This window comes from Oryza glaberrima, chromosome 3 (genome assembly GCF_000147395.1).
Source record: "Oryza glaberrima chromosome 3, OglaRS2, whole genome shotgun sequence".
NCBI classification, from domain to species: domain Eukaryota; kingdom Viridiplantae; phylum Streptophyta; class Magnoliopsida; order Poales; family Poaceae; genus Oryza; species Oryza glaberrima.
This window is the reverse complement of record NC_068328.1, coordinates 2,885,298-2,906,287: the sequence shown is the minus strand read 5'-3', so window position 1 is coordinate 2,906,287 and position 20,990 is coordinate 2,885,298. Positions and strand designations below refer to the sequence as shown.

At 44.5% G+C, this 20,990-nt stretch overlaps 3 protein-coding genes and 1 pseudogene across 3 annotated transcripts; 3 read left to right on the top strand and 1 right to left on the bottom strand.

Moving 5' to 3' along the window:
* Positions 1 to 1,607: 1,607 nt before the first annotated feature.
* LOC127767706 (cell number regulator 13) lies at positions 1,608 to 6,594 on the bottom strand. The gene is made up of 8 exons (XM_052293134.1): positions 6,264 to 6,594; positions 5,545 to 6,173; positions 4,588 to 5,006; positions 4,145 to 4,251; positions 3,357 to 3,428; positions 2,881 to 2,987; positions 2,404 to 2,497; positions 1,608 to 1,880 (listed from the first exon to the last, which is right to left on the bottom strand). Exons 2-8 carry the CDS (start codon positions 5,950 to 5,952, stop codon positions 1,831 to 1,833), a joined length of 1,257 nt encoding a protein of 418 aa, XP_052149094.1. The 5' UTR covers positions 5,953 to 6,173; positions 6,264 to 6,594; the 3' UTR covers positions 1,608 to 1,830.
* Positions 6,595 to 10,682: 4,088 nt separating this feature from the next.
* Positions 10,683 to 14,037, top strand: LOC127765163 (uncharacterized; annotated as a pseudogene).
* A 719-nt stretch (positions 14,038 to 14,756) lies between these two features.
* Positions 14,757 to 17,956, top strand: LOC127765060 (chloroplast protein FOR GROWTH AND FERTILITY 2-like). Its single transcript, XM_052289860.1, has 2 exons — positions 14,757 to 15,156; positions 16,989 to 17,956. Exons 1-2 carry the CDS (start codon positions 14,899 to 14,901, stop codon positions 17,799 to 17,801), a joined length of 1,071 nt encoding a protein of 356 aa, XP_052145820.1. The 5' UTR covers positions 14,757 to 14,898; the 3' UTR covers positions 17,802 to 17,956.
* Positions 17,957 to 18,733: 777 nt separating this feature from the next.
* LOC127768311 (heavy metal-associated isoprenylated plant protein 27-like) lies at positions 18,734 to 19,768 on the top strand. Its single transcript, XM_052293866.1, has 2 exons — positions 18,734 to 18,930; positions 19,100 to 19,768. Exons 1-2 carry the CDS (start codon positions 18,850 to 18,852, stop codon positions 19,484 to 19,486), a joined length of 468 nt encoding a protein of 155 aa, XP_052149826.1. The 5' UTR covers positions 18,734 to 18,849; the 3' UTR covers positions 19,487 to 19,768.
* The last annotated feature ends 1,222 nt before the right edge of the window (positions 19,769 to 20,990 follow it).

The window sequence follows — 20,990 nt, the reverse complement described above, 5'->3', positions numbered from 1 at the left end:
CAACACACAGAACGATCACCTGTGGCCTGTGCTGAGTAGGTTCTCTTGCTGCCTGCAGGGGGTTCGGAGTTTTATTCTCTGATCCCCAGGGCATCTACAGTGTAGCAAAATAGCATGTACTTCCTCCGTTTCACAATATAATTCATTTTAACATTTCTCACATTCATATTGATGTTAATGAATCTAAATAGGTATATATGTCTAGATTCATTAACTTCAATATAAATATGGAAAATGCTAGAATAACTTATATTGTTAAATGGAGGGAGTAGTAAGCATTAAATATTACCTTATTATCGGGTAATAACCACTATGGAGGTGGTGAAGAACTAATACCGGATAGTAGTGCTACCACCAGGTATAAGCACCTTCTGACACATCAAGCCAATGTCTATAGCGAACTTGCGTTTTTTTTCAAAGCGGCCCCACCTTACTTCCCATCCCCTACATAAACACTGTGGATGCTATGAACAACTACTACTACCCAGTTACTATGGCCCACACTAATACTCACTTCGGTAAGATACATTGGTCGCGGGCCTCGTATTCGGTGTTTTAGCTGCGTGGTCTGGAGGAAGGCGGAGACGTGGCTCGGTGAGGCCATCGATCGATTTTCCGATTTTTGAGTTTGACAGGGCTGAGAGCATGAGACGCTGGAGTTGTTGGATTTCGCTTTTTGCCCAATGCAGTCTCACGGCCACGCTGAACGCTGCCTCCGAGCGCGGTGATTTTGCATTGCGATCCCGTCCAATAATGTGCTGAACTTTGTATTCATCCAGCATTGATTCATTATCAAGAGCTTCTGCTGCAGCCTGCGAGAGCAAGAGATGGCAATCTACAGAGATAGTTGGGCACAAAGACGACGGTCACCTGCGCTACGCGGGTTAGGAGTTTTGTTCCCGAACCCTTGCTTTGGTTCTACTGCAGCCTGAAAAGGGGTTCGGAGTTTTATTATCCGAACTCCTTGTTCCGTTCGATTCGCTTAAAGCAGTAGCGTGCGGCCAGATTGCATCCGGTGCGCTCACCCTAGGCTGCTACGCCCGGTGAGGCCATCGATCTGCCGGTGTTGTTTGAGTTTCGACAGGAAGCCTGGAGGAACTCTGGTAGGACGGTCATCTCAACTCAACGACCTTCGTTGATGTATGTCTGCGTGTCCCGTGGATCGCGTCATCGTGAAACTGTTCACATGCTTAACAATTCTTCACATGACGATTATGAAATGGATTTCGCCAAGATACTGATAAATAAGATGGCGGCCAGTGACGTACCTGCTTAAATTGCCAAAATATACATCCTGCCTTGAGCCTTGGAAGCTTATGTACGTCGTGGTAAACGGAAGCTCATGGTGAAAGTCTAATGTTTTTTAGTTGATGGTCTTTGTTTGAATTGTTGCATCATGTTCGCATGGCCCAGCATCGCATTGTTTATCTCTACTAGTAACAGTTTTTTTTTTTTTGAGAAACCTGTTAACAGTTTTCTTCCTCCGAGTTTCTGGATCCCATTGCCTTTGCAATTTGAGACTTTTTTAATATTGTTACTGTTTTATAGTGCAAATGAAGCTAAAGGTTAAATTATGCATGGGGGATTCAACAGAGACGAGCACAACGAGGGCATGTAACTTGTGTTTTTTCTTACAAAGTACTACATACAACATACTGTGCCCAACACCAACTGATGTTACTATAAACAGAGTACCAACACAAACAATGCAGGGTAAGCATAAATACAACAATGTTGTAGCTGTGTCATCATTACTATTGTAGTACGATACCGGGTTGGTCTAGCCTTTAGGTCATTATCTTCACAGAAGCTCAAGCCTTGCATCGCTGCTTAGTGTTCCATGTACTGAAATGAGGGTGGGCTAATCTTAGTCCTCTCTCCTGCAGGAAATGAGGCATACTGATTAATATTGCTTGTGCAATTTAAATCATGTTGTGCTTGTCTTTGAGATCGGCAGGGTTATGATGACATGAAATGTTTCAGAGCAATGTTTCAACCGTAGAAGATTCGAGACCATATCACTATAATACAATCTTCCTTCCCATTTACTACATCTGTTTTTAAATATATAACACTGTTGAATTCATTCCGTGTTCAGTGAGCAACGCTGATCACTGTTTATCAATTAGAATTTAAGATCATTTCTAACAAAATTGTAATATTGTAAATGTACTTATAAAGAAAAATATATCCACTTGTTTTTTTTAATGTTTTCAGAGCTATTAATGGTCAAAGTTTCAAAAGATTGACCAAATAAAAGTCAACAGTGCCATATACTAGTATTTAGGATACTGTTAAGGAGGAAATGTGGACTGTTATATATACTCCATCATCCATGTATATTCCCTATAATATCCACGTGCTCAACTGGTTAATTGGATAACATGGAAGTAGGAAACTCACCATAAGCTCCACGAATCTCAACTTCCCGCCATTCTTGAACAAGCGCACAGCAACAACACATCAAATGTGATAGGAAATCATCAATGCAACCTCCCTGTCAGCGGCATAACATAAACAGAGTTTTAAGTAACATAAAAGGCTCTTAGGATATACGAACGCTCCATAGTGTGCATGGTAATTCTTTCAGATAAAACTCTACCCAATCTTTTAACAAACCTCTGCATTAGCAATGGACAGACAGACATTTTGTTAAGTTAGTTTCATTTATAATCCTTTAGCCAAAATGACCCATAGCCCCAGTTATAGTCTAGTTCAGTTAATCAGTTCTGAAATGACCCATAGTGTATAACATGGAGCTGTAACAATTCCAGAGGTAGCTCAGTTTCACATTGTAGGGTCAGAATGAAGCACTTCTACTTTAGAGAAGCAGGAAAAAAAATCAATTGACAACAGATATGAAGGGACAGGAAAATTTACCGCAATATTTAGCTTTTGACGAAGCTTTCTCCTCACACAGCAAGTGTAACAACAGCAGGATAATATCAGGGAATATGCCATAATATCATTGCATGCTTCCGACGATGCTGAAATTTTTTTTTATCAGTGTCAACCAGCCTTTCAGATTACATAAGTAATTCAGTCCACAGAAAATGTGGCATAGAATCCTATTTGGAAGCATTTTGATGGAGAATTTTGTTGACAACAAACTTTAGAACTCAAGATGCAGAGAACATGCAAGGCCAATCTGTTTGGTCTAACACTAGCTAACATAAACAAGATACTGCACACCCTTGGAAATTACTATCCAAATGCAGAAAAGTCAGCACCATAGTAAAACAAGTGGAGGCAAATAATACATGATGACTATTTTCAGGGAAATGAAGAAAAATGCTAGGAGGAACAAAAATTATCAACTCTCAACATGATGATTATTGTCAGGGAAATATTCTTACACATGGGCCTGTTCTTCGCAATTGAAGCAATCTTTGAGAATGTTCCACAGGGGAAAAAGAATGTTCTCAAACCTGTGTTATCACAATAAGTAATAAATAGCAAGCAAAATATGAAACAGATATTTCCATATAATTAATAAGCACTAATGTTCTCAAACCTGTGCTATCACAGTATGTAAATAAATGGCAAAAAAAAATATGTCACAAATATTTCCATATAATTGACAAGTACCGAGGAAAGACAAAACAAGACTAATTTCTATATAATTTTTTAGTAGAACTGATCATCTTTGACCCTGCTAGCTGCTATCATAGCATTACTACTGCTTCAGTAATTGGCTACCAGCATCTCAACAGTAATCAGCAAGGAAAAGAGGCTAAAATGGCGATTGTTGTTTCATCCACTTTACTATTATCTAGTAAATCTTAACCATTATTTTTCATTTTTGAAAGGCGGTAGTTTCTTGCAGCTAAACAAGTATAAATAACAAGATATCTTCTTAAGTCGCTATACATAATACTCCAAGACCATTAGTTATAAGATGATCCTTTTACATAGTTGCATGATCCTACTCCCCCAAAACATCAGTACAAAGTATTGATCAACTCATATATGCAGAAAAAGGATATGTCTAAGGACATAAATCATACTTATAGAATGACTAAATTGGATAAATTCTTGTGAAAACAAACAGATGCATAACCGAACAGTTGTGCTAAAAATGGCATCTAAACACCATAGGGAAATCATTAAATCACGCATCCAAAGAGAAGGTAAATGGACATACACAAAGATGGCTCTGAACAGCAACCAAGCAAATCTGCATGCCACTCGTCGCTGTATGATCCTCTGCTTGAGACCAGATCATGGCCATAAGAAGATGGCGGAGAACTTCTGAGAAAGATATGCAACATAGGAACTATCAAAATTTTTATAATGTGCATACGCATTTTGAGGGGCATAAGCACATAACAAAATTTCTATTTCAAGTCTAGAACAGAACATAGTGAAGTTCTCTTTTGTTGGATCACACAGTTGAGTATACAAGACTTACACCTCTAAAATAAGGAAGAATGCGCACATTTTTCATGATTTACCCAGAAATGGCCATAGTAATTGTTCAGGTTAATGTTACTTAATGAGAAAAGGTTTTATACACCGCCTTTTTTACCACTGCAACCCACATCATAAGAAGATAGTCACCGAAAGAAACTAGTTAAACTTACTAACCGTGGTGCAGTGCAGGCATCCTTTTGCTTCTTTGGAGAGTCATCATGATATGTTTTTGCACTATCTTCACTGACTTTTGTGTGATTAGAGTCAGCTTTTTCAGAAACCTTAGGAGTGGCACATTTCTCTGGAATCGAACTTGCCACAGTTTTAGTCACTCCTAGGAGGTGTTGAATAACCTCACATTGGCCCATATCCATGTTGCTTTGTGATCTTTGAAGTTCTACTTGGAGCTTCTCACTTTCCTTTCGAAGCGCTTCGTTAAATGGCAAGTTTGGATAAGAGCATGACAGAGTCTTCTTGAGCACTACCGTAGGATTTGTACTTGGATCAGGGTTTAACAGAGCATCTTGAACCTCCTTGTCTTCATCATCAAAAGAATATTCACATTGATCCCTTTCAATGTATTCCATCCGCTCCTGAAAAAAAAGGATTGTGAAGCAAAGATGACAAGTATAGGAGTAAATAAAGATGATATCCGATGCAGATCACTAGTCCCAAGTGGCATGATTAGTGATTGAGCTCACTGTGCTGGAGCTAAAAAAAAAAATCAGATTCCTAGCATATACATATACCTTCACAATCCTTTGGGTCACATTCACACCAACAAAAAAATCAGATTATATAGACGATGAAAATGATGGAGCACCAAAAGGTTGCAGCGTCGGTTATATTCAGAAGAGAGATTCTAAAATAGAATCCTTTGGGTCACACCAACCAACAGAAAACAAAGAACCCATGAGACCATACAGGAAAACCACCAAGAATCCAAGACAAATCATTTTCCATCCAATTTCAAAAGCAAACATTCCATATACCATACTTTAGAATCAAAGAATGATGCAACCAACATTTCTTAAAAGCCTACATGCCCAGGCTACTAGTCTAACACTCAACTACACGATTAAACAAATGAACACTGATGAGAGAAGCTGAAAGGGATATGGTTTTACCGACCCTGACGCGGGCGTTGTCGACGAGGGTGATGAGCGGGACGAGGCGGAGGTAGTTGTCGATCTCGTTCTGCGCCTTGCGGAACTGGTACACGATGTTCCAGCCCATGGCGAGGAGGTAGAGGTAGGAGCGGTCCTGGCAGGAGTGGACGAGCAGGTAGGCGCGGCGGAGCGCGTCCTCGAGCTGCTCCAGCGGCTCCCGCGTCTCCGGGTACTTCTTGAGCTCCGACACCCGCAGCTGCTCCAGCAGGCCGCCGATGAGCTTCAGATGCTGCGCGAACCGGCGGCAGTTGCGCTTGTGCAGCCGCGCCGTCGACGCCGCCTTCACGATCATGGAGATGAGCCGCACCGCGTCGAGCCCCGTCAGCTGCACGACGGTCGCCACATCCCCGAGGTTCTCCCACGACGCCATTGCCGTCGTCTACTCGGCTTCTTCTTCTTCTTCTTCTTCTTCCCACAATTCACTCGATTAGTTGGCGTGAAGCGAGAAGATCGGCGACACCCAACCAATCCTACCACCCATGGCGATGATTTCCACCCATGGTGATTCCGTGAAACAGCAGCTCAACGGAGCAGATCTGCGAGACTGACGCAGCAGCTGAGATTTCCGTTCCCCCCTCTTCTCCTCCTCTCCTGCGAGGAACAAATCAACAAGAGAATTCTTATCGCCCCAAAACAACTCCCAAGCAGAAACAGCAAAATGCAACTGAAAATTCTACAAACTTCACTGCTTTCGCATCCTCTTCCTGGGCTCCCTCCTCCGCCTCCGCTCGTCGGAGAGGGCGAAATTCGAGGCACCCCGCCGTCAGCCTCTCGAGCCGCGAGAAGTGGAGTGGAGGCGCAGGCTGGCAAGCGACCAGCAAGTGGAGGAGAGGATGAGGCAGAGGCGGATGCGTTGCGCTTGGGCTTGCGCGGCGGCAGCGCAGGCGCAGTAGGCGGCAGTAGGCGCTCTCGGTCGCTTCGGTGTTACGAGACGAGTCGTTTTGGACTCACTCGCGCTGCATTCGACTCCACTCCACTCTCCACCGCTCGATGTGCGTTTTCCCCGTACTGTCTCCGAGTCCGCACTGCTGTTTTACTGCGACTCGTTGCCCGTGCTTGCTCCAGTTGCTGAGCGTCGGGTGCACGCTCTCTCGCCGTGGGAGGGGCCGAGGCAAAGGAGGAGATTTCTGGGGGGTCGTGCGGCTTGTTGTTTCACACCGGTGTCGCCTCCACGATTTGCCAGTGACAAATGGGGCCATCTGCTCACAGGTTGCTCGGTTTATGTGTGTCGTGGGTGCTAGCCTAGTGGGTAGGTATGAGGTATGGAGATGGAATTAAACAGGGTGTTAAGGCTGCCGTGCCAGGGGCCAAAGCCCGTGAGTTGGCGGTTGGGGTAAGGTTTTTTTTTTTTTTTTTTTTTTTGAGGCTGGTTGCAATAGTTTTATTTTTGTTTGGAGACTGGTTGGAATGATTGTTGGGTAGAAGTAGTAGTACTACTAGTAGGAGTGGTAGGAGCACTTTATGCTGTTTTAATTTCCGGAAATTCCACTACTTGGGTTTCTTTGGGAAGTGGCCGCACGCCTGCACTTGTGCACTGGCTGGCAATTTTGTCCGGGAACGCAGACACACGCAGTGGACGTGTAGTAGGAGTAGTACGTGCGCCAACTACTCGCAATTCGCAAAGTCGCGACCCGCAGCAGAATTGAGGGGCTGTGTGGTTCAATACCACAATTTGCTTCACTGTAACACAACTCAAATTAGCCAGGTTTGACTAACTTAGGCATTCGTTTGGTTCGTGCCACACTTATGATAAGATTCCTTCACCATGACGTAGGTCCCACATGTCATTGGCACATAAAAGTGTGGCAAGTTTGCTCTCCTATAGTTGAAGTGTGGCTTCAATTTTGTTAGCTACATGTTAGGTATGTTAGGGGTTGTTTGGTTTGCTCCCAAAGTTTGCCAAAGGTTATCACACCTTATGTTAGACAAGTTTGACCAAGTTAGCATATTGTTTGGTTTATAGCCACACTTGTGGCAATATTACTTCTTATCTATTTGGGCCCCACATATCATCAATTCAATAAAGTGTGGCACAATCCAATTTTGCTAGCTAAGGTGTGGCTCACTTTTTGTAAGTCACAACTTAGGCAAGTGTGGCAAAAAAGTATGGTGAATGGTGGCAAACTTAGTATAGCATCCAAACAGCTTTAGCTAAATGAAGTATAGCAAGTTTTGGTAATGTGAGTATGCCAACCAAACAACCCCTTGCTTTTGCATGTGGCATTGGGGTGTACTACAACTACTAGAGTCTAGAGGTGGTGGGCGTGCGTCGCCGCTGTTGCCGTGGATTCCATGCGTGCGTGGTGCATGCACATGACCGACGGCACGAGTGACGAGTGTCACTTGGGTAGTTGGGGTGCGTCGTGGGCTTTCTTCATTACGGTCGGTTTCATGCGCTGGGAATGGTAGAGACTACTACTGCGAGAGGCACGCACCTGACCTGGTTGAAACTTGACGACGCACAGTTTAGGCAAAGTCTGGTCCTCCACTTCCCAATACTTGCAACAAATATCACACAGACTCCACGATACATAGGGCCATGAGAAAAGGTGCTACTCGTGCTATGACGCCGTTGCGTATGCGTTCGGCGTTGGTATTGCCAGTTCACTTTTGGCTACATATCTATCAACAATTTTTTTCTAAAAATTTAACAATTATAATTACAGTGTACAATCATTTAGTATTTCATATAGGTGTTCAAACGTTATATTTGACAGGTCAAAAATTTTAGGGTGAGATCTAAACATGGCCTTAATCAAACCAGCGATCGTGCGCTATGTAGTCATGTCCTATTCTTAAGGTGGTGTAAATTAGAGCTATTCCAGGTAAATTAATCTTAAAATTTAAAAGCCAAGCTAAAAACAAATTAGGATTAAAAAAAAATCAAAAGTTCTAACAATAAATTTTACTAACTTACATCTAGCCAACGTTGTTTGAGCTGTCACCAAAAGTTTCTCATACGTTCAGAACTTCAGCAGAATTGCTGCCGATCGGTCGCCCGAGGAGGGGAAAAATCAGTCGCTCTCCCCCCCCCCCCCGATGCGCGCACGTGCTCTGTGGGCCCACCACATGTCCCTGCCCCCACCTGCCACGTGGCCCTACCATATACTCCGTTGCAACAAATTGTCCGCGTATTTTGGAATCCTCTATTAAGGAAATTTGTTTCATTTTTTCCACAAAAAATGTTAGTGTACTCATAATGTTTTACTATGTATAGATCTAATATTTTAGATAATGGAATATAATCCTTGCCTTTGCTCAAAAAGCTATAGCCAATTATTACTCCAACTCAATAAAAACTCACACCTGAATAAACAAAAGCATACATATTAATAAAAACTCACAGCATAAAAAGATCACAAAAATTATTGAATCCTATTTGTGAATCTCCATCCAAAGTTAGCGAACAACTGCATAACCATCGGCTCAATATTACGACATGCGGTTTTCAATGACTTGGATAAATAATTTAAGAGAAAAAATAGTTTAAAGTGGTTTTGCGCGCATGTGTTATACTGACGTCAGCGTCCGATTTTCCCCCTCCCATCGGGCGGGACTCAGATTCTGTGACATTGCCATGGTATGGCACGGTGTGACATTGCAGCGATCTGGGTCGTTGAAAATAAATCCAAGGGTTCACTGCGCCGGCCCACCTGCAGGCCTCAGCTTTCACCCCGCGTTGCTCCGTTTCCTGCCGGAGCACGCTGCTCGCGAATCCCCCAGAACCACCACCGCCGCCACTTGGAAGGGGGCCGGTGCCGCTGCTCGGAAGGGGGTTGTCGCCGCGGGACTCCGGTGGGGCCGCCGCGCGCGAGCGTCGAGATCGCCGCGGTGGCCCTGCCGGCACGAGCAGCGGTCGGCCACCAGGCCTGCCCTCGTGCGGTGGTGGTTGCGGTTGGAGGCCGCCGAGCCAGTCCAGACAGTCGTGGTGATCTGCAGCCGTGGTGGACCGGTCTCATTTTTCTTCTATGATCTGTAGCTCGGCGCGTGGAGGAGGGGACGTCCTGGAGGCCGCGCTGCCCCTGCCGGCTACCTGCACAAGCATCAGCCTATGGACATCAAACAGCTTCTGTTTGCTGCATCCTGACTGGAGTTTGCTTTTGATTTGTTCTTCAAAACAACTCGCTGCCATTCAACAAGTATGCCTATCTCACGACACACAATTCATTTGCAATTGTTGGGGAGCCATCGCACACTGGAGTTCTACGCATCACCTCTGACAACCAAGAGGATACAGTCACTGATCAATTAAATGTCGCACCTGCTATATGCATCATCTGTTCTAGCCATTGTTCTACATGTCTGACGATACATCTAGCCACAATTGATTCTCATAGAAATAGTTTTTTTTTTTTTTTTTTTTTTGCAGAATGGTGTTCGCGCGCTGATGCTTGATATATATGACTTCAAAAGAGATGTATGGTTGTGCCATTCAAATGGAGGGAAATGCAATGATTTCACTGCATTTGTGAGATTTGTGATTGAATTGGATATAGCTATCTCCCTTGTGTTGACTGACAGAGTTTCAGAGAAAAATGTTCTATCGTACTGTTGGTAGCTTTCCCGGTCCCCCGGTCGCGGCGGCAGGGTAGGGCCTCGACGCCCTGGCGCCTCTCCACAGGTCACGGCAGGACAGGCCGACAGGGCATGGAGTTGGCCTCGCGCGGCGGCTTGGCGTCTCTCCTTGGTCGTGGCGGCAGGGCAGGGCCCCGACCCCGGCCTCGCGCGGCGGCCGCCCGGTCCCCTCCCCACTCGCGGCAAGCCCGACGGCCTCGCGCGGTGACAGCAAGCCTCCCAGCTGGCTCGCGGCGATGGCGACGGCCGGACTCGGGCGAGGCGAAACGGGATGGGTTGGATCGGCGGGCGCCATCTCCCGCGGGACGGATGGGATCGGCGGCTAAATTTCTGACCTGTAGGCGGGCCCAACCAAACGAGCCGTTGGATGTGTTTTTGATGGCAGAGATCCTCACAATGTCACGTTGTGACATGCCAACACAAAGTCACCCAAGCTGAATCCCATCGGGCGCCGATCCCGAGTTGCGTCCGAACTTCAGATGCAGAAAAGGGGGGCCAAAATCGGAGCTTTTTCGTATCGGAAAGGACACGTTGAGCCGAACACAAACGGGCTGAGATGCAAACCATAAAACTGTACGGACGACCCGGAGCTTTTCCCCCTCCAATCCCCCGGCGCCGCTCGCGGCCCGTCCTCTCCAATCGCTCTGCCGCCGCTCGCGCCTCCGCCCTTCTCGAATCCGTCCAGCCCTCTCTCCAATCCCTCGCCGCCGATCGGTCATCCAGCCGGCGACAATCAAGATCCGATGGCTACGGAGGAGGCGGCTCCACGCCGCTACCGTCGGCTGAGGAAGGCCATCGATGTCTCCACCGCCACCGCCGCCGTCGCCTCCCCGCCCTCCAAGCGGGTATCACATCTGCCCGTTCTACTGTTATATCCTTTGATTCAAAGCTCCTGCAGTTGTATTGTACAGAAAAACTACACCTTTTTTCCGATCTGTACTCTGTAGTATTAGTGTTGAATAATCGTCGACTAGTTTAACAGTAGAAACGAGCTTTTCCCCTTTTAGTCCGAATTGCGCCATCAAGAAAGTGGAACAATACCCGTTGTTATTGCCTTATTGGTACCCACGCAGCTCAATATGTTCCTTTCACTGCAAGAAGTTTTAGTTTGGTTTAATAATTTGGTCACTTAAACCTTTCCATTGTTCATGTCGCAACGTAGTCTGTTAGTCTGAAAATTTTTCACTAGCAGCCTTGACAATTACTTATAGTGGCTTTAGTTAGCTTACTGTTGTTCCATCTCCTTTCTGATCAAATTTACTAGGTGCGTCTGAGTAAGGAGCGCAATACTAACGAGGACAGGCTCAGCAGCTTACCTGATGAGATACTCATCCTGATTCTCGACAAGCTAGATGCACGCACAACAATAACCACCACTATCCTTTCAAAGCGATGGCTTAATCTTCCTCGGCGCTCCCACACATGTTACGACTTCGCCGTTGATGACCTCCTCCCTCCACGCTACCACAGGTTGAAGCGACTGTGGATGGAAGCCAAGGCAGCGTATGAGGCAGAGAAGTCACCATATGTGACAACAAACAGGGATGCTGTGAACCTGAGCGACTTTTATGCCATGAAGGACAAGATGGATCAGTGGACGAGGAGGATCCGTCCACTCACGGCTGCCCTGGAACGCTATGAACGCTGGGCCATGCGGCACTATGTCAAGCGGGTGGATGCATTCCTTCTGCCCCCCGATGGTGTGCACCGAACTATCCAAAAGCTAAGGCTTCAAACCTTTGGCAGGAAGTGGAACCAATTCATTCAGCGATGGGTTACTGCAGCGATTGCCAGGTGGGGAGTTGAGGATTTTGAGCTTAACGTTGAAGGCCGTTGCATCGCCTATGACTTCAAGATACTTGATGGATGTCAGAATTTGCAGCTGAAGCGGCTCGTTCTGTTCAACTGCCCTCCCTTGGGTTCATTTAATTCCTTGACGTTTCAGAGGCTCACGAGACTCTCCTTGTGTAAAACTTCGTACTTTGGATTGGCTAATCGGATTTTGACACATTGTGTGCATCTATTGGACTTTAGTATCAGATATTGTCCGGGTTACTGGGCTGGTGGTCTCCGTATCAATGTCCCAACATCAAGGTTAAAGAATCTGCTGGTGGACAACTGCAAATTTGGGGAAAATCTATCTGCATTCACTGCCCTGTCTTGAAACTTTTGCTTGCCGGGGCCTACTGCCTTCCAAGATATACTATGGCGAGGTGCCTGGACTTAGGCATGTAGGTTTGGACTATCTAAAAACCGAAGGCGACAGCAAAGTCGATCCAAGTGTTAGCAACAGAACATATCCACTGAGCAAATTCTTGAAGAGGATCCCGCCAATTGAGAGCCTTGTTCTGCAGTTCAAAGGACCTGAGGTGAGCGATCATACATACTCCTGAAATGAACTAATAGACTAGTCACTAGTGTATGAACTAATAGTAATAGTGTAGTGGCCTCTTGTCTCTAAGTGAAATTGCGTTGCATTTTCATGTGTGCAGGTGTGGATTGAGCCAATAGCTGTACCCGACCCGTTGCTTCATCTCAAGAAGCTATTCATTGCAAACGTACCAATTAATTGGGATATATTCTGGATTGTCACCCTGCTTGATGCTGCGCCGGTTTTGGAGTCATGCCATGTTCATGTATGCACTCTACAAGTCTCTTTTCCTTAAATATCCTCTTCAATTTTTTTGGAATATATCTGTGAATTCACACGAGAATTCTCAAACCTGAGTGCAGATTGACAACAGGTCGGAAAATATGGCTTCTTGGCTAGACGTGCAAGCTCAAGATCGTCAGTACCATTGCCTGAAGGAGCTCGTTGTCGTCGGCTTCAATGCAGTAGGGTGGCAAATCGGCTTTGTCAGGCATGTCATGAAGGCGTCGCCGAGGATGAGACGGGTGCACTTGCTCGATGGGCATGTCGTTGAAGACAAGGAGCGGGTGCTCGAGGGATTGGAGGTAGTCCCACATACGCGGGAGTGGCACGAGTTTGAGAGATCAGAGGTCCTCGATGATCTCTGGGATGGGAATGGGATCTGCTCGCCGCAACTGGAAATAATTCTGGAATGATCTGTTGGCGACAGGCTAAGGTATAATTGTGGAAGGTGTCGCCAAGGCTGATACTGGTTCACCTGCTCGGCGGGTGTCGACTGTCGAGTGTCGGATTTCAGGATTTGCATCGTCTGATATTACGGAGAGAATGGCTGAGAGCCTGAGACGCACAGTAAAATGTGCCAGGAGCTACAATATCTTGCCATAAACACAGTAAAAACGCTGTGCGAACAGTGTCGGAGTACTGTTCACTCATACGGTATCGGTTTACTGTTGATTACCGTAGCGATCGATCACATCCGGCCGCATTTAATCTAACGGCTAAAAATGACCAATGGTAGAGAGTACGGTAGGTTTTTGACAAATTCATCACTAAATTTATAGTTTTATGATATCATACCTTGAATATAGAGTTTCGTGAAAAATATAGTGTTAATATGTGGTTTGTAATACCACCTCTTTAAATCTATAGTTTTATAATAGTTTGATAAAAGTAGAAATAGTTCTATGAAATTTACTTAAATAAAAAACGGATCAGAGAAGCAGCCATATAATGCTTCAAACAAACCAAAAACGAGTCTCGTGACTAATGGAGTATCAACAGTCACAAACTCATGACACGATAATTATTTTTACATGCCCTTATTGTCAACTCTCGGTTATTTTGTATTGAGTCAAACAATGCCTCATCAAGCAAATAAATAAACAAATAACACAATTAAACACGTGATTTCTATCCGGCACGTAACGTACCCCACATCTCATGGAGCAGACGCAGATCCATCCAAGAAAGCGATTGTTTCGTTTATCCGGGGAATACCCTAAACGGTATACCTGTAAACGAAAAATAATTTATAATTTTTTTTATATATGTGTTATTAACTATCTACAAACAAAGACTGCAAAATAAATTTTGATGGGAGAACTTTAAAATTAATTTTGAATTTAAGGGTGAAAATTTAAATTTTGGCTGATAAACGTAAGTACTCCCTCCGTATTTTAATGTATGACGCTGTTGACTTTTCGACCAACGTTTGACCATTCGTTTTATTCAAAAAGTTTATGCAAATATGAAAATATTTATGTCATGCTTAAAGAACATTTGATGACGAATCAAGTCATAATAAAATAAATGATAATTATATAATTTTTTTTGAATAAGACGAATGATCAAATGTTGGATAAAAAGTCGAGAGCGTTATACATTAAAATATGGAGGTAGTATAAAAAAAAAGATTGGGCTAAAGATATCTTCAATGATAGCTTATCGTGACAGCGCGCGTCAAACACAACCCGCGGAGGAGGGGACGTGCACGCCGCACCACCACCACCGCCACCATCATCCATCACCCTCCTCTCCCCCGAGTCAGCCACAGCCCGCCTCCAACCCCAACCACCGCACGCAGCGGCGCCCCGTGCCGCGCCCGTGCCGTCGCGTGCCGCGCGCCCGCGTGGCAAACCACCCAACCACCCCCCTCTCGCAGCCAATGCGACGCGACGCTCTCCTCTCCTCTTCCAAAGTCGCCATCCGTTTCGCCGAGAGCCCGAGACCAACACAATACAGTAATACACAAGTACACAACACCTCCACCCATTGCGGCAAAGTTGGCACGATCTCTCGCTGCCTTGGACTCTTCTAGTTCTAGTTTAGTTTGCCTTCTTTCTTCTCCGTCTCCTCCTCGCGGCGGCGCGCATGGAACGGCTGATCTCCAAGTCCGTCGCCGCCCGGATCCCTCTGCCGGGGGGCGGATCCCCATCCCGCCGCCTCGCCGTCGCGGGTCTCGGCGGCGGCGGCGGCGTCGAGCCGTGGGCGGGGAGGCTACGGGCGCAGCCGCGTCTCGGGCCGATCGCGGCGCGGCCGCACGATGGTGTGTCGGCCCCGCCGCGGGAGGCCGCTCCGGCGGCGGCGGTTGGACCTCCGTGGAAGTTGCTGTGGAGTCTGCTCCCCAAGGTGACTGCCCCAATTTTGGGTTTTCTTTTTTTTCATCTACTAGAATTGCAATGTTTGGCTCGAAAATGATGCGCGCGGTAGAATTGCCATGGTAGGTTCTCAACTAGTGCTAGTCGTAGTACTTAATTGTGGTAATTATGCCCCTTGAGAAAGTTCGTTCAGCTTGACAAATGACAACCTTCTGTTTGAGATCGAATAGCATGACACATGCCTCGACTGGGCTTTGACAATGCCACGGCTGTGTATGGGATGAGAAGAGTAGTATGCTTTGTAGCAAATGAAAGAGATCTCCAAATGAAATGCTGTTTTTGTGTTGGCTCTACCTCTATAAATGATTAAGCTGGTGTTTTCTGGCGCTTCCATATACTTCATATGGAAAAATACAAAGCCAATGCACAAGAAAATCTTTATTTTAGCAGAACAGAGGGGAACATGCGAGCACTCTTAATTTGTGCTCCATTATGTACAATCATGTTTATGATTTAAGATACTGTATACTAGATGGGTATGAAAAAGAACCGATATGTGGTCTTTGTGGAATTGTGAGACCTGTATATAGGGGCGAAGCTAGCATCAAAACAAGGGGGGTGCACTACCATTGAGAATCTAGAAAATTTCAGTACAACATTGTATATTCTAGTCTTTTTAAGTGAGAAATTAGGAATTTCGGGGGTTCATGTGCACCCCCCAAACACTATATAGCTTCGCCACTGCCTGTATATAGCAAGTTACAAAACGGAATTTTGTTGTAGGTAAACATCTGAAGTATAGTATTTCACTTGAAACTAAGTGATGATTTGGTATGTTTTGGGGAGAGATGATTTTAGTGCTTCATTATCAAAACTAACCCAGAATGTTGTGAGAACTCCAAGATACCTGTGATCGTAGTTAGGGTTTTGGGCAACTAACAAGGTGTGTTGTAAGATCGTTTAATGTCCATGCGGTCTTTAGTTTTTGAGTGATACATTTGGTAGTTAATATTGATGCTAAATTGGTAACATCTGATTAGATCTCACTCCTCACAGTTCTTCCGTTCCCAAAGAAACTGTATCTCATAGCCTTAGCCAAATTGAAAAGTAGACCTTGTTTTTATCATTTTTGTAGTGAGCACTGTACCATATTGGGGTTCCATTGCGGACACAATTTTTAATCATAAATGTGTCAGGCTCACTATGTGATAGTTCTTGCAACTGTGAACAAAGTGAGAGATGATATCATGAATTAGTGTCTTTAATTTTTGCACTGTTTTATAACATATTTGCATCATTTTCTCTCGCAACATCATGGCTATTATGTTATTTAACTCAGGTCATAAAAATGTTCGACTGTGTGTCAACCGTCAACTGTGAAAATGCCATGATAATCAGTTGCATTCATCATTCCCTAGCCCAATGTTCTCTTCATGATTTATTGGAAGAATGCGTTGCTATTTTAATGTTTTCTTAACTGACATGTTTTTATGGTACTTTAGATTACTTGCTATGCAGCACATGTTTAAAAGTGTAGTAGTTGATCTAGTTAGGTATGGAATGTGGCTTCGGATGGATTATGAGATATGCGTATACGAAATGGACCTTGTCTAGTAGCATTTGTGAGTATCTGATGCTAGATGGGATTGCATTTACTGATTTACATGTGTAATGTTTTTGAGATTTTACTAAAGCTCTTCAAATATAGCTAAGGTGTTGTGGAGGTGACTACATTATTTTTCATCAGAAGCAAGGGCATTATGCTTGTTTTCTGGTTTGGTTTTGTGCATATATGCTTTGGTTTTTTAAAATCGTATTTCCCCATCATTATTCTGATTTAGTCAACATTTTGCTATATCACAGGCTTCCAGAGCTGCTCTTTTCCTATTGGTGGCGCTTGTTACCGGCACCCTGCAATCTAGCATTCCTTATCCTGCCCATGCATCAGTGCAATCAATAACCAAAACTGGTGGACTATTTACATCAGAGATACTAAGCAGTGGTTGGGCTGGTTTCATTGCTGGATGCTTGCATACCTTGTCTGGGCCTGACCATCTCGTTGCTTTGGCACCGCTGTCGATTGGAAGATCAAGACTGGAAAGTGGACTGGTCGGTGCCCTTTGGGGTTGTGGTCATGATGCAGGACAAGTTATTTTTGGCCTGCTATTCTTATTACTCAAGGATCGATTGCACATTGAGATTCTCCGGACATGGGGAACAAGAGTGGTTGGTCTGACCCTTCTAATCATAGGAGGTATGGGCATCCGAGAAGCTACAGAGGTTCAGGAATCGTCGCTCGCCCTGGAAGGCGTGGACTGCAACATAACCAGCAGTGAGCCTTTACAAACCCCTGCTGCTCCCAGGAAGAAGAAAGTTGGTTTTGCAACATTTGCCACTGGAGTTGTTCATGGTCTCCAACCAGATGCTCTACTGATGGTGTTGCCTGCATTGGCCCTTCCCTCACGCTTCGCTGGTGCAGCATTTCTTGGCATGTTTTTGATGGGGACTGTATTTTCGATGGGGAGTTACACTGCTTTTGTAGGTTCTTGTAGTGAGGCCTTGAAAGAAAAGGTCCCTAGAATAACAGAGAAACTGACCTGGGCGGCTTCACTTGTAGCAATATGCATGGGAATAGCTCTTCTAGTTGGGCAGTTCTTCGGTTTCAGCCTATACTAATGTATTCGCAATACGACATTGTTTCCTTAATATTGTTGGCAATTAGATTGGTAACAGAGGATTTTATTTGTATGACTGCAAATTGTATACTGGTAGACACAGACTTTACACCGATTTTTTTCCTCCAGAAAAAAAGGAAGTGGTTTTGTGCTGTATTTGGCTTCCATCACTGTAACATTTCAATCTCTTCTATCGGTAGCATGATCAAACCAGAAGCAGGTAAAAAAGCTCAAAGGTAAAAAATCTCTTCTATTGTTGTTGAAGTACCTGATTAACTGAGTAAGGAAGTGTTCTTCTCCAGTGAATAAAATGGTGAATTAACGGTGCGATTTTCGCAAAAAACTTTATATATGTGAATTTCTCTATATTGTTCGCAAAATCATTCAGCTATTTCAGACGTGCTATAGTACATTGAAGGCGAGTGTAGTGTATATATCACAGCCTGAATCGTATAAGGCTTCTTCATGCAGGAAGATTCACAACAGGGATCTTTTTCTTCTCTCTGTCTAGACAATGCTTGGTGGAACTGAATGAAATCTCACAAAAAAGATGCACAGCACGGCCCGACCAAAACAGCAAAGGAGCGTAGAAGGTTCGCGAAAAGGTGATTCACAAAAGAAAGCCTATCACGCGTGGAAACATCCAAATAGAAGCAACCGGACAGAGCTCCATTTCCAACTAATGAGTTGGGATTTGGGAAGCATGCAGAGCAATCCAGACTCGTCCATCCATGTTACTATTCTCTACCACGGTACACTCGCGAGATGCGTGCGCTCAGCCCATTCTGCTTGTATTTTCAGTACACTGTACACTGTTTTTTCGTCAGAAGCACAAGAAGCGTCTCAAGTTTATCCTTTTCACAGCCATCTCTATCGGTATAAGTACCTGGGAAAGGTGGCATCATCGATCATCAGATACCCTTCGTTTGGAAAGCCTATAAACCGGTAAACCCTCCTGTGAAAGAAAGGCATTGTGAGAGCCCAAATCCTGGCTAGTTTCATTGGTCCAAGTGCTGAGCTACTGATACCAACAACCGCCATCGGAGAGAATGGGCGTGGACGACATCATCGCCGAGCTGCGCGTGCTGCCGGCCAAGATCCTTCCCAAGAAGAAGCCCAAGCAGTTCCAGGTACAACGCCTTTTGAACTACGATCTTTCATCTTTCCTCGTCAGCTTTTTTTTTTTTTTGGGTTGAACGATAAATGCAACTGCGTAAGTTGTAAAATCACATAAATTCCTACATTATGATTTTATGAAATGGAACGGGGTGTTAACTAGAAAAAAAAAATGGTACACAGAAGGTGGAGGTGAAGGTTCGGATGGACTGCGAAGGGTGCGAGAGGAAGGTCCGGAAAGCAGTGGAGGAGATGAAGGGCGTGAGCAGCGTGGAGGTGGACGCGAAGCAGAACAAGGTGACGGTGACGGGTTACGTGGAGCAGGAGGAGGTGGTGGGGCGGCTGCGGCGTCGCGCCGGGAAGAAGGCGGAGCCGTGGCCGTACGTGCCGTACGACGTGGTGCCCCACCCCTACGCCCCCGGCGCGTACGACAAGAAGGCTCCCCCCGGCTACGTCCGCAACGCGCTCGCCGACCCGGACGCCGCGCCGCTCGCCCGCGCCACCGAGGAAGAGGAGAAGCTTGCCTCCGCCTTCAGCGACGAGAACCCCAACTCCTGCGCCGTCATGTAGTATAGCCATTATAGTTAGCTAGTCATGCACCCATGCGGCCATGCCATGTCTTATTGTTTTTTTTTTTTTAAGTGTGCTGCTTTGTTTTGAGCTTGTAGTCTCAAGTGTGTCTGTGCAGTCTGTTCGCCGCTACGCTTTGTACACTGATTATTAGTTGGGAGTTGTAGGATGAGTCCCTCGTGGCTGTCAAAGTTTTGCCTAAAATTTTTGTATGAAACGTGTTTGAGTACGATCGAGATGAGCAAATGTTTCTTTGGCTCATAATGCTGCTATTACTTTATCCGTTTCAATTATAAGGCCTTTATAGTCTTCAACAATATACTTTGACTTATAATTTATTTCATTTTATATTTCAACTAATATTAAATTGCCATTCCCTCCGTTTTAGGTTACAAGAGTTTTGACTTTGCTGTTTTAAGTTTGACCAAATTTATAGAAAAAAATAGTAATACTTTTTACCCAAAATAAGATTTCGTATCCATTTCGTGATCTGGATCTTTAATTGTTGGAAACTTCTCAAGTTCTTCTGCCATTTTTTTCTATAAATTTGGTCAAACTTAAAGCAGTTTGACTTTAACCAAAGTCAAAACGTCTTATATCTTGTAACCGAGTATCATATAAAAAGTACTTTAAAAATATGGATCTAGTGATATAGCATGTATAATACTTAGTGTGTGTGTGTCTATATATATATATATATAGTATGATTATTAGTAAAAACTACCGAGTTTGATTTTTCTTTAAAAAAAAAGAAGCGCCTTATAATTTGGGACAGAAGGAGTACCATGTAGCTTTAGTGTTAGATCGAAGCCATTCGGCTAGCATTGTTTGCTTGGTGTGTCTAAATTGCTACTGACGCAACGCAGTGACGCTCGGCTAGGATATTCTGCCACGTGGCCATCACCCCAACCACCATCGTCGCTAAAATCAAAGAGGAGGCGTTAGCTTGGATCAAGACGGGATCCGCAAAACTCGCTAAGTTAACCCCGTTGGAAGAACCTACGTAGTTTCCCTTTTTACGGACTCAGTTTTTTTTTACGGCAGGGACATGTAAATAACTTATTTGGTTGTTTTCCTACTCTATCAATATATACGAGGCAAAGCTTTAGCCTTCTTTTTATAAAAAAATAAATTGCTACTGATAGAATGGTTAGAAGTGATCTATCTTCGGGCTTGTTCTCTTTCATGTTAATTTTAAATCTTGACATTTAAAATTTGGCAAGGTAACACATACTACCACTAGTTCACTAGATCAATACCAAGTCAACACAATCTTATCAAGTTGTGGCATTTTCAGTAGTTTCGACTGTTGAAACCTTACCAGAATGTCTCAAACCTAACACCACACATGTCCGTCTTACTTTCCTAAAATTTGATAATGACATAATTTGATATCACCAAAGTTTCGTAAGGGACATTATTACTAATAAAACGTATCATTCACAGATAATACCAATTGCAGACCATACAATGGCCTGCCCACAACTTTGTTATACTCTTGAGC

Bases quoted from the DNA above. Each gene is read 5' to 3' on its own strand.
- LOC127768311 (XM_052293866.1), top strand. From the start codon at position 18,850: ATGGGCGTGGACGACATCATCGCCGAGCTGCGCGTGCTGCCGGCCAAG. The intron at 18,931-19,099 runs GTACAACGCCTT...AATGGTACACAG, and splicing joins AGAAGCCCAAGCAGTTCCAG to AAGGTGGAGGTGAAGGTTCG.
- LOC127765060 (XM_052289860.1), top strand. From the start codon at position 14,899: ATGGAACGGCTGATCTCCAAGTCCGTCGCCGCCCGGATCCCTCTGCCG. The intron at 15,157-16,988 runs GTGACTGCCCCA...GCTATATCACAG, and splicing joins TGTGGAGTCTGCTCCCCAAG to GCTTCCAGAGCTGCTCTTTT.
- LOC127767706 (XM_052293134.1), bottom strand. From the start codon at position 5,952: ATGGCGTCGTGGGAGAACCTCGGGGATGTGGCGACCGTCGTGCAGCTG. The intron at 4,252-4,587 runs GTTAGTAAGTTT...TATCTTTCTCAG, and splicing joins GATGCCTGCACTGCACCACG to AAGTTCTCCGCCATCTTCTT. The intron at 2,988-3,356 runs GTAAGAATATTT...AAAAAATTTCAG, and splicing joins TGCGAAGAACAGGCCCATGT to CATCGTCGGAAGCATGCAAT.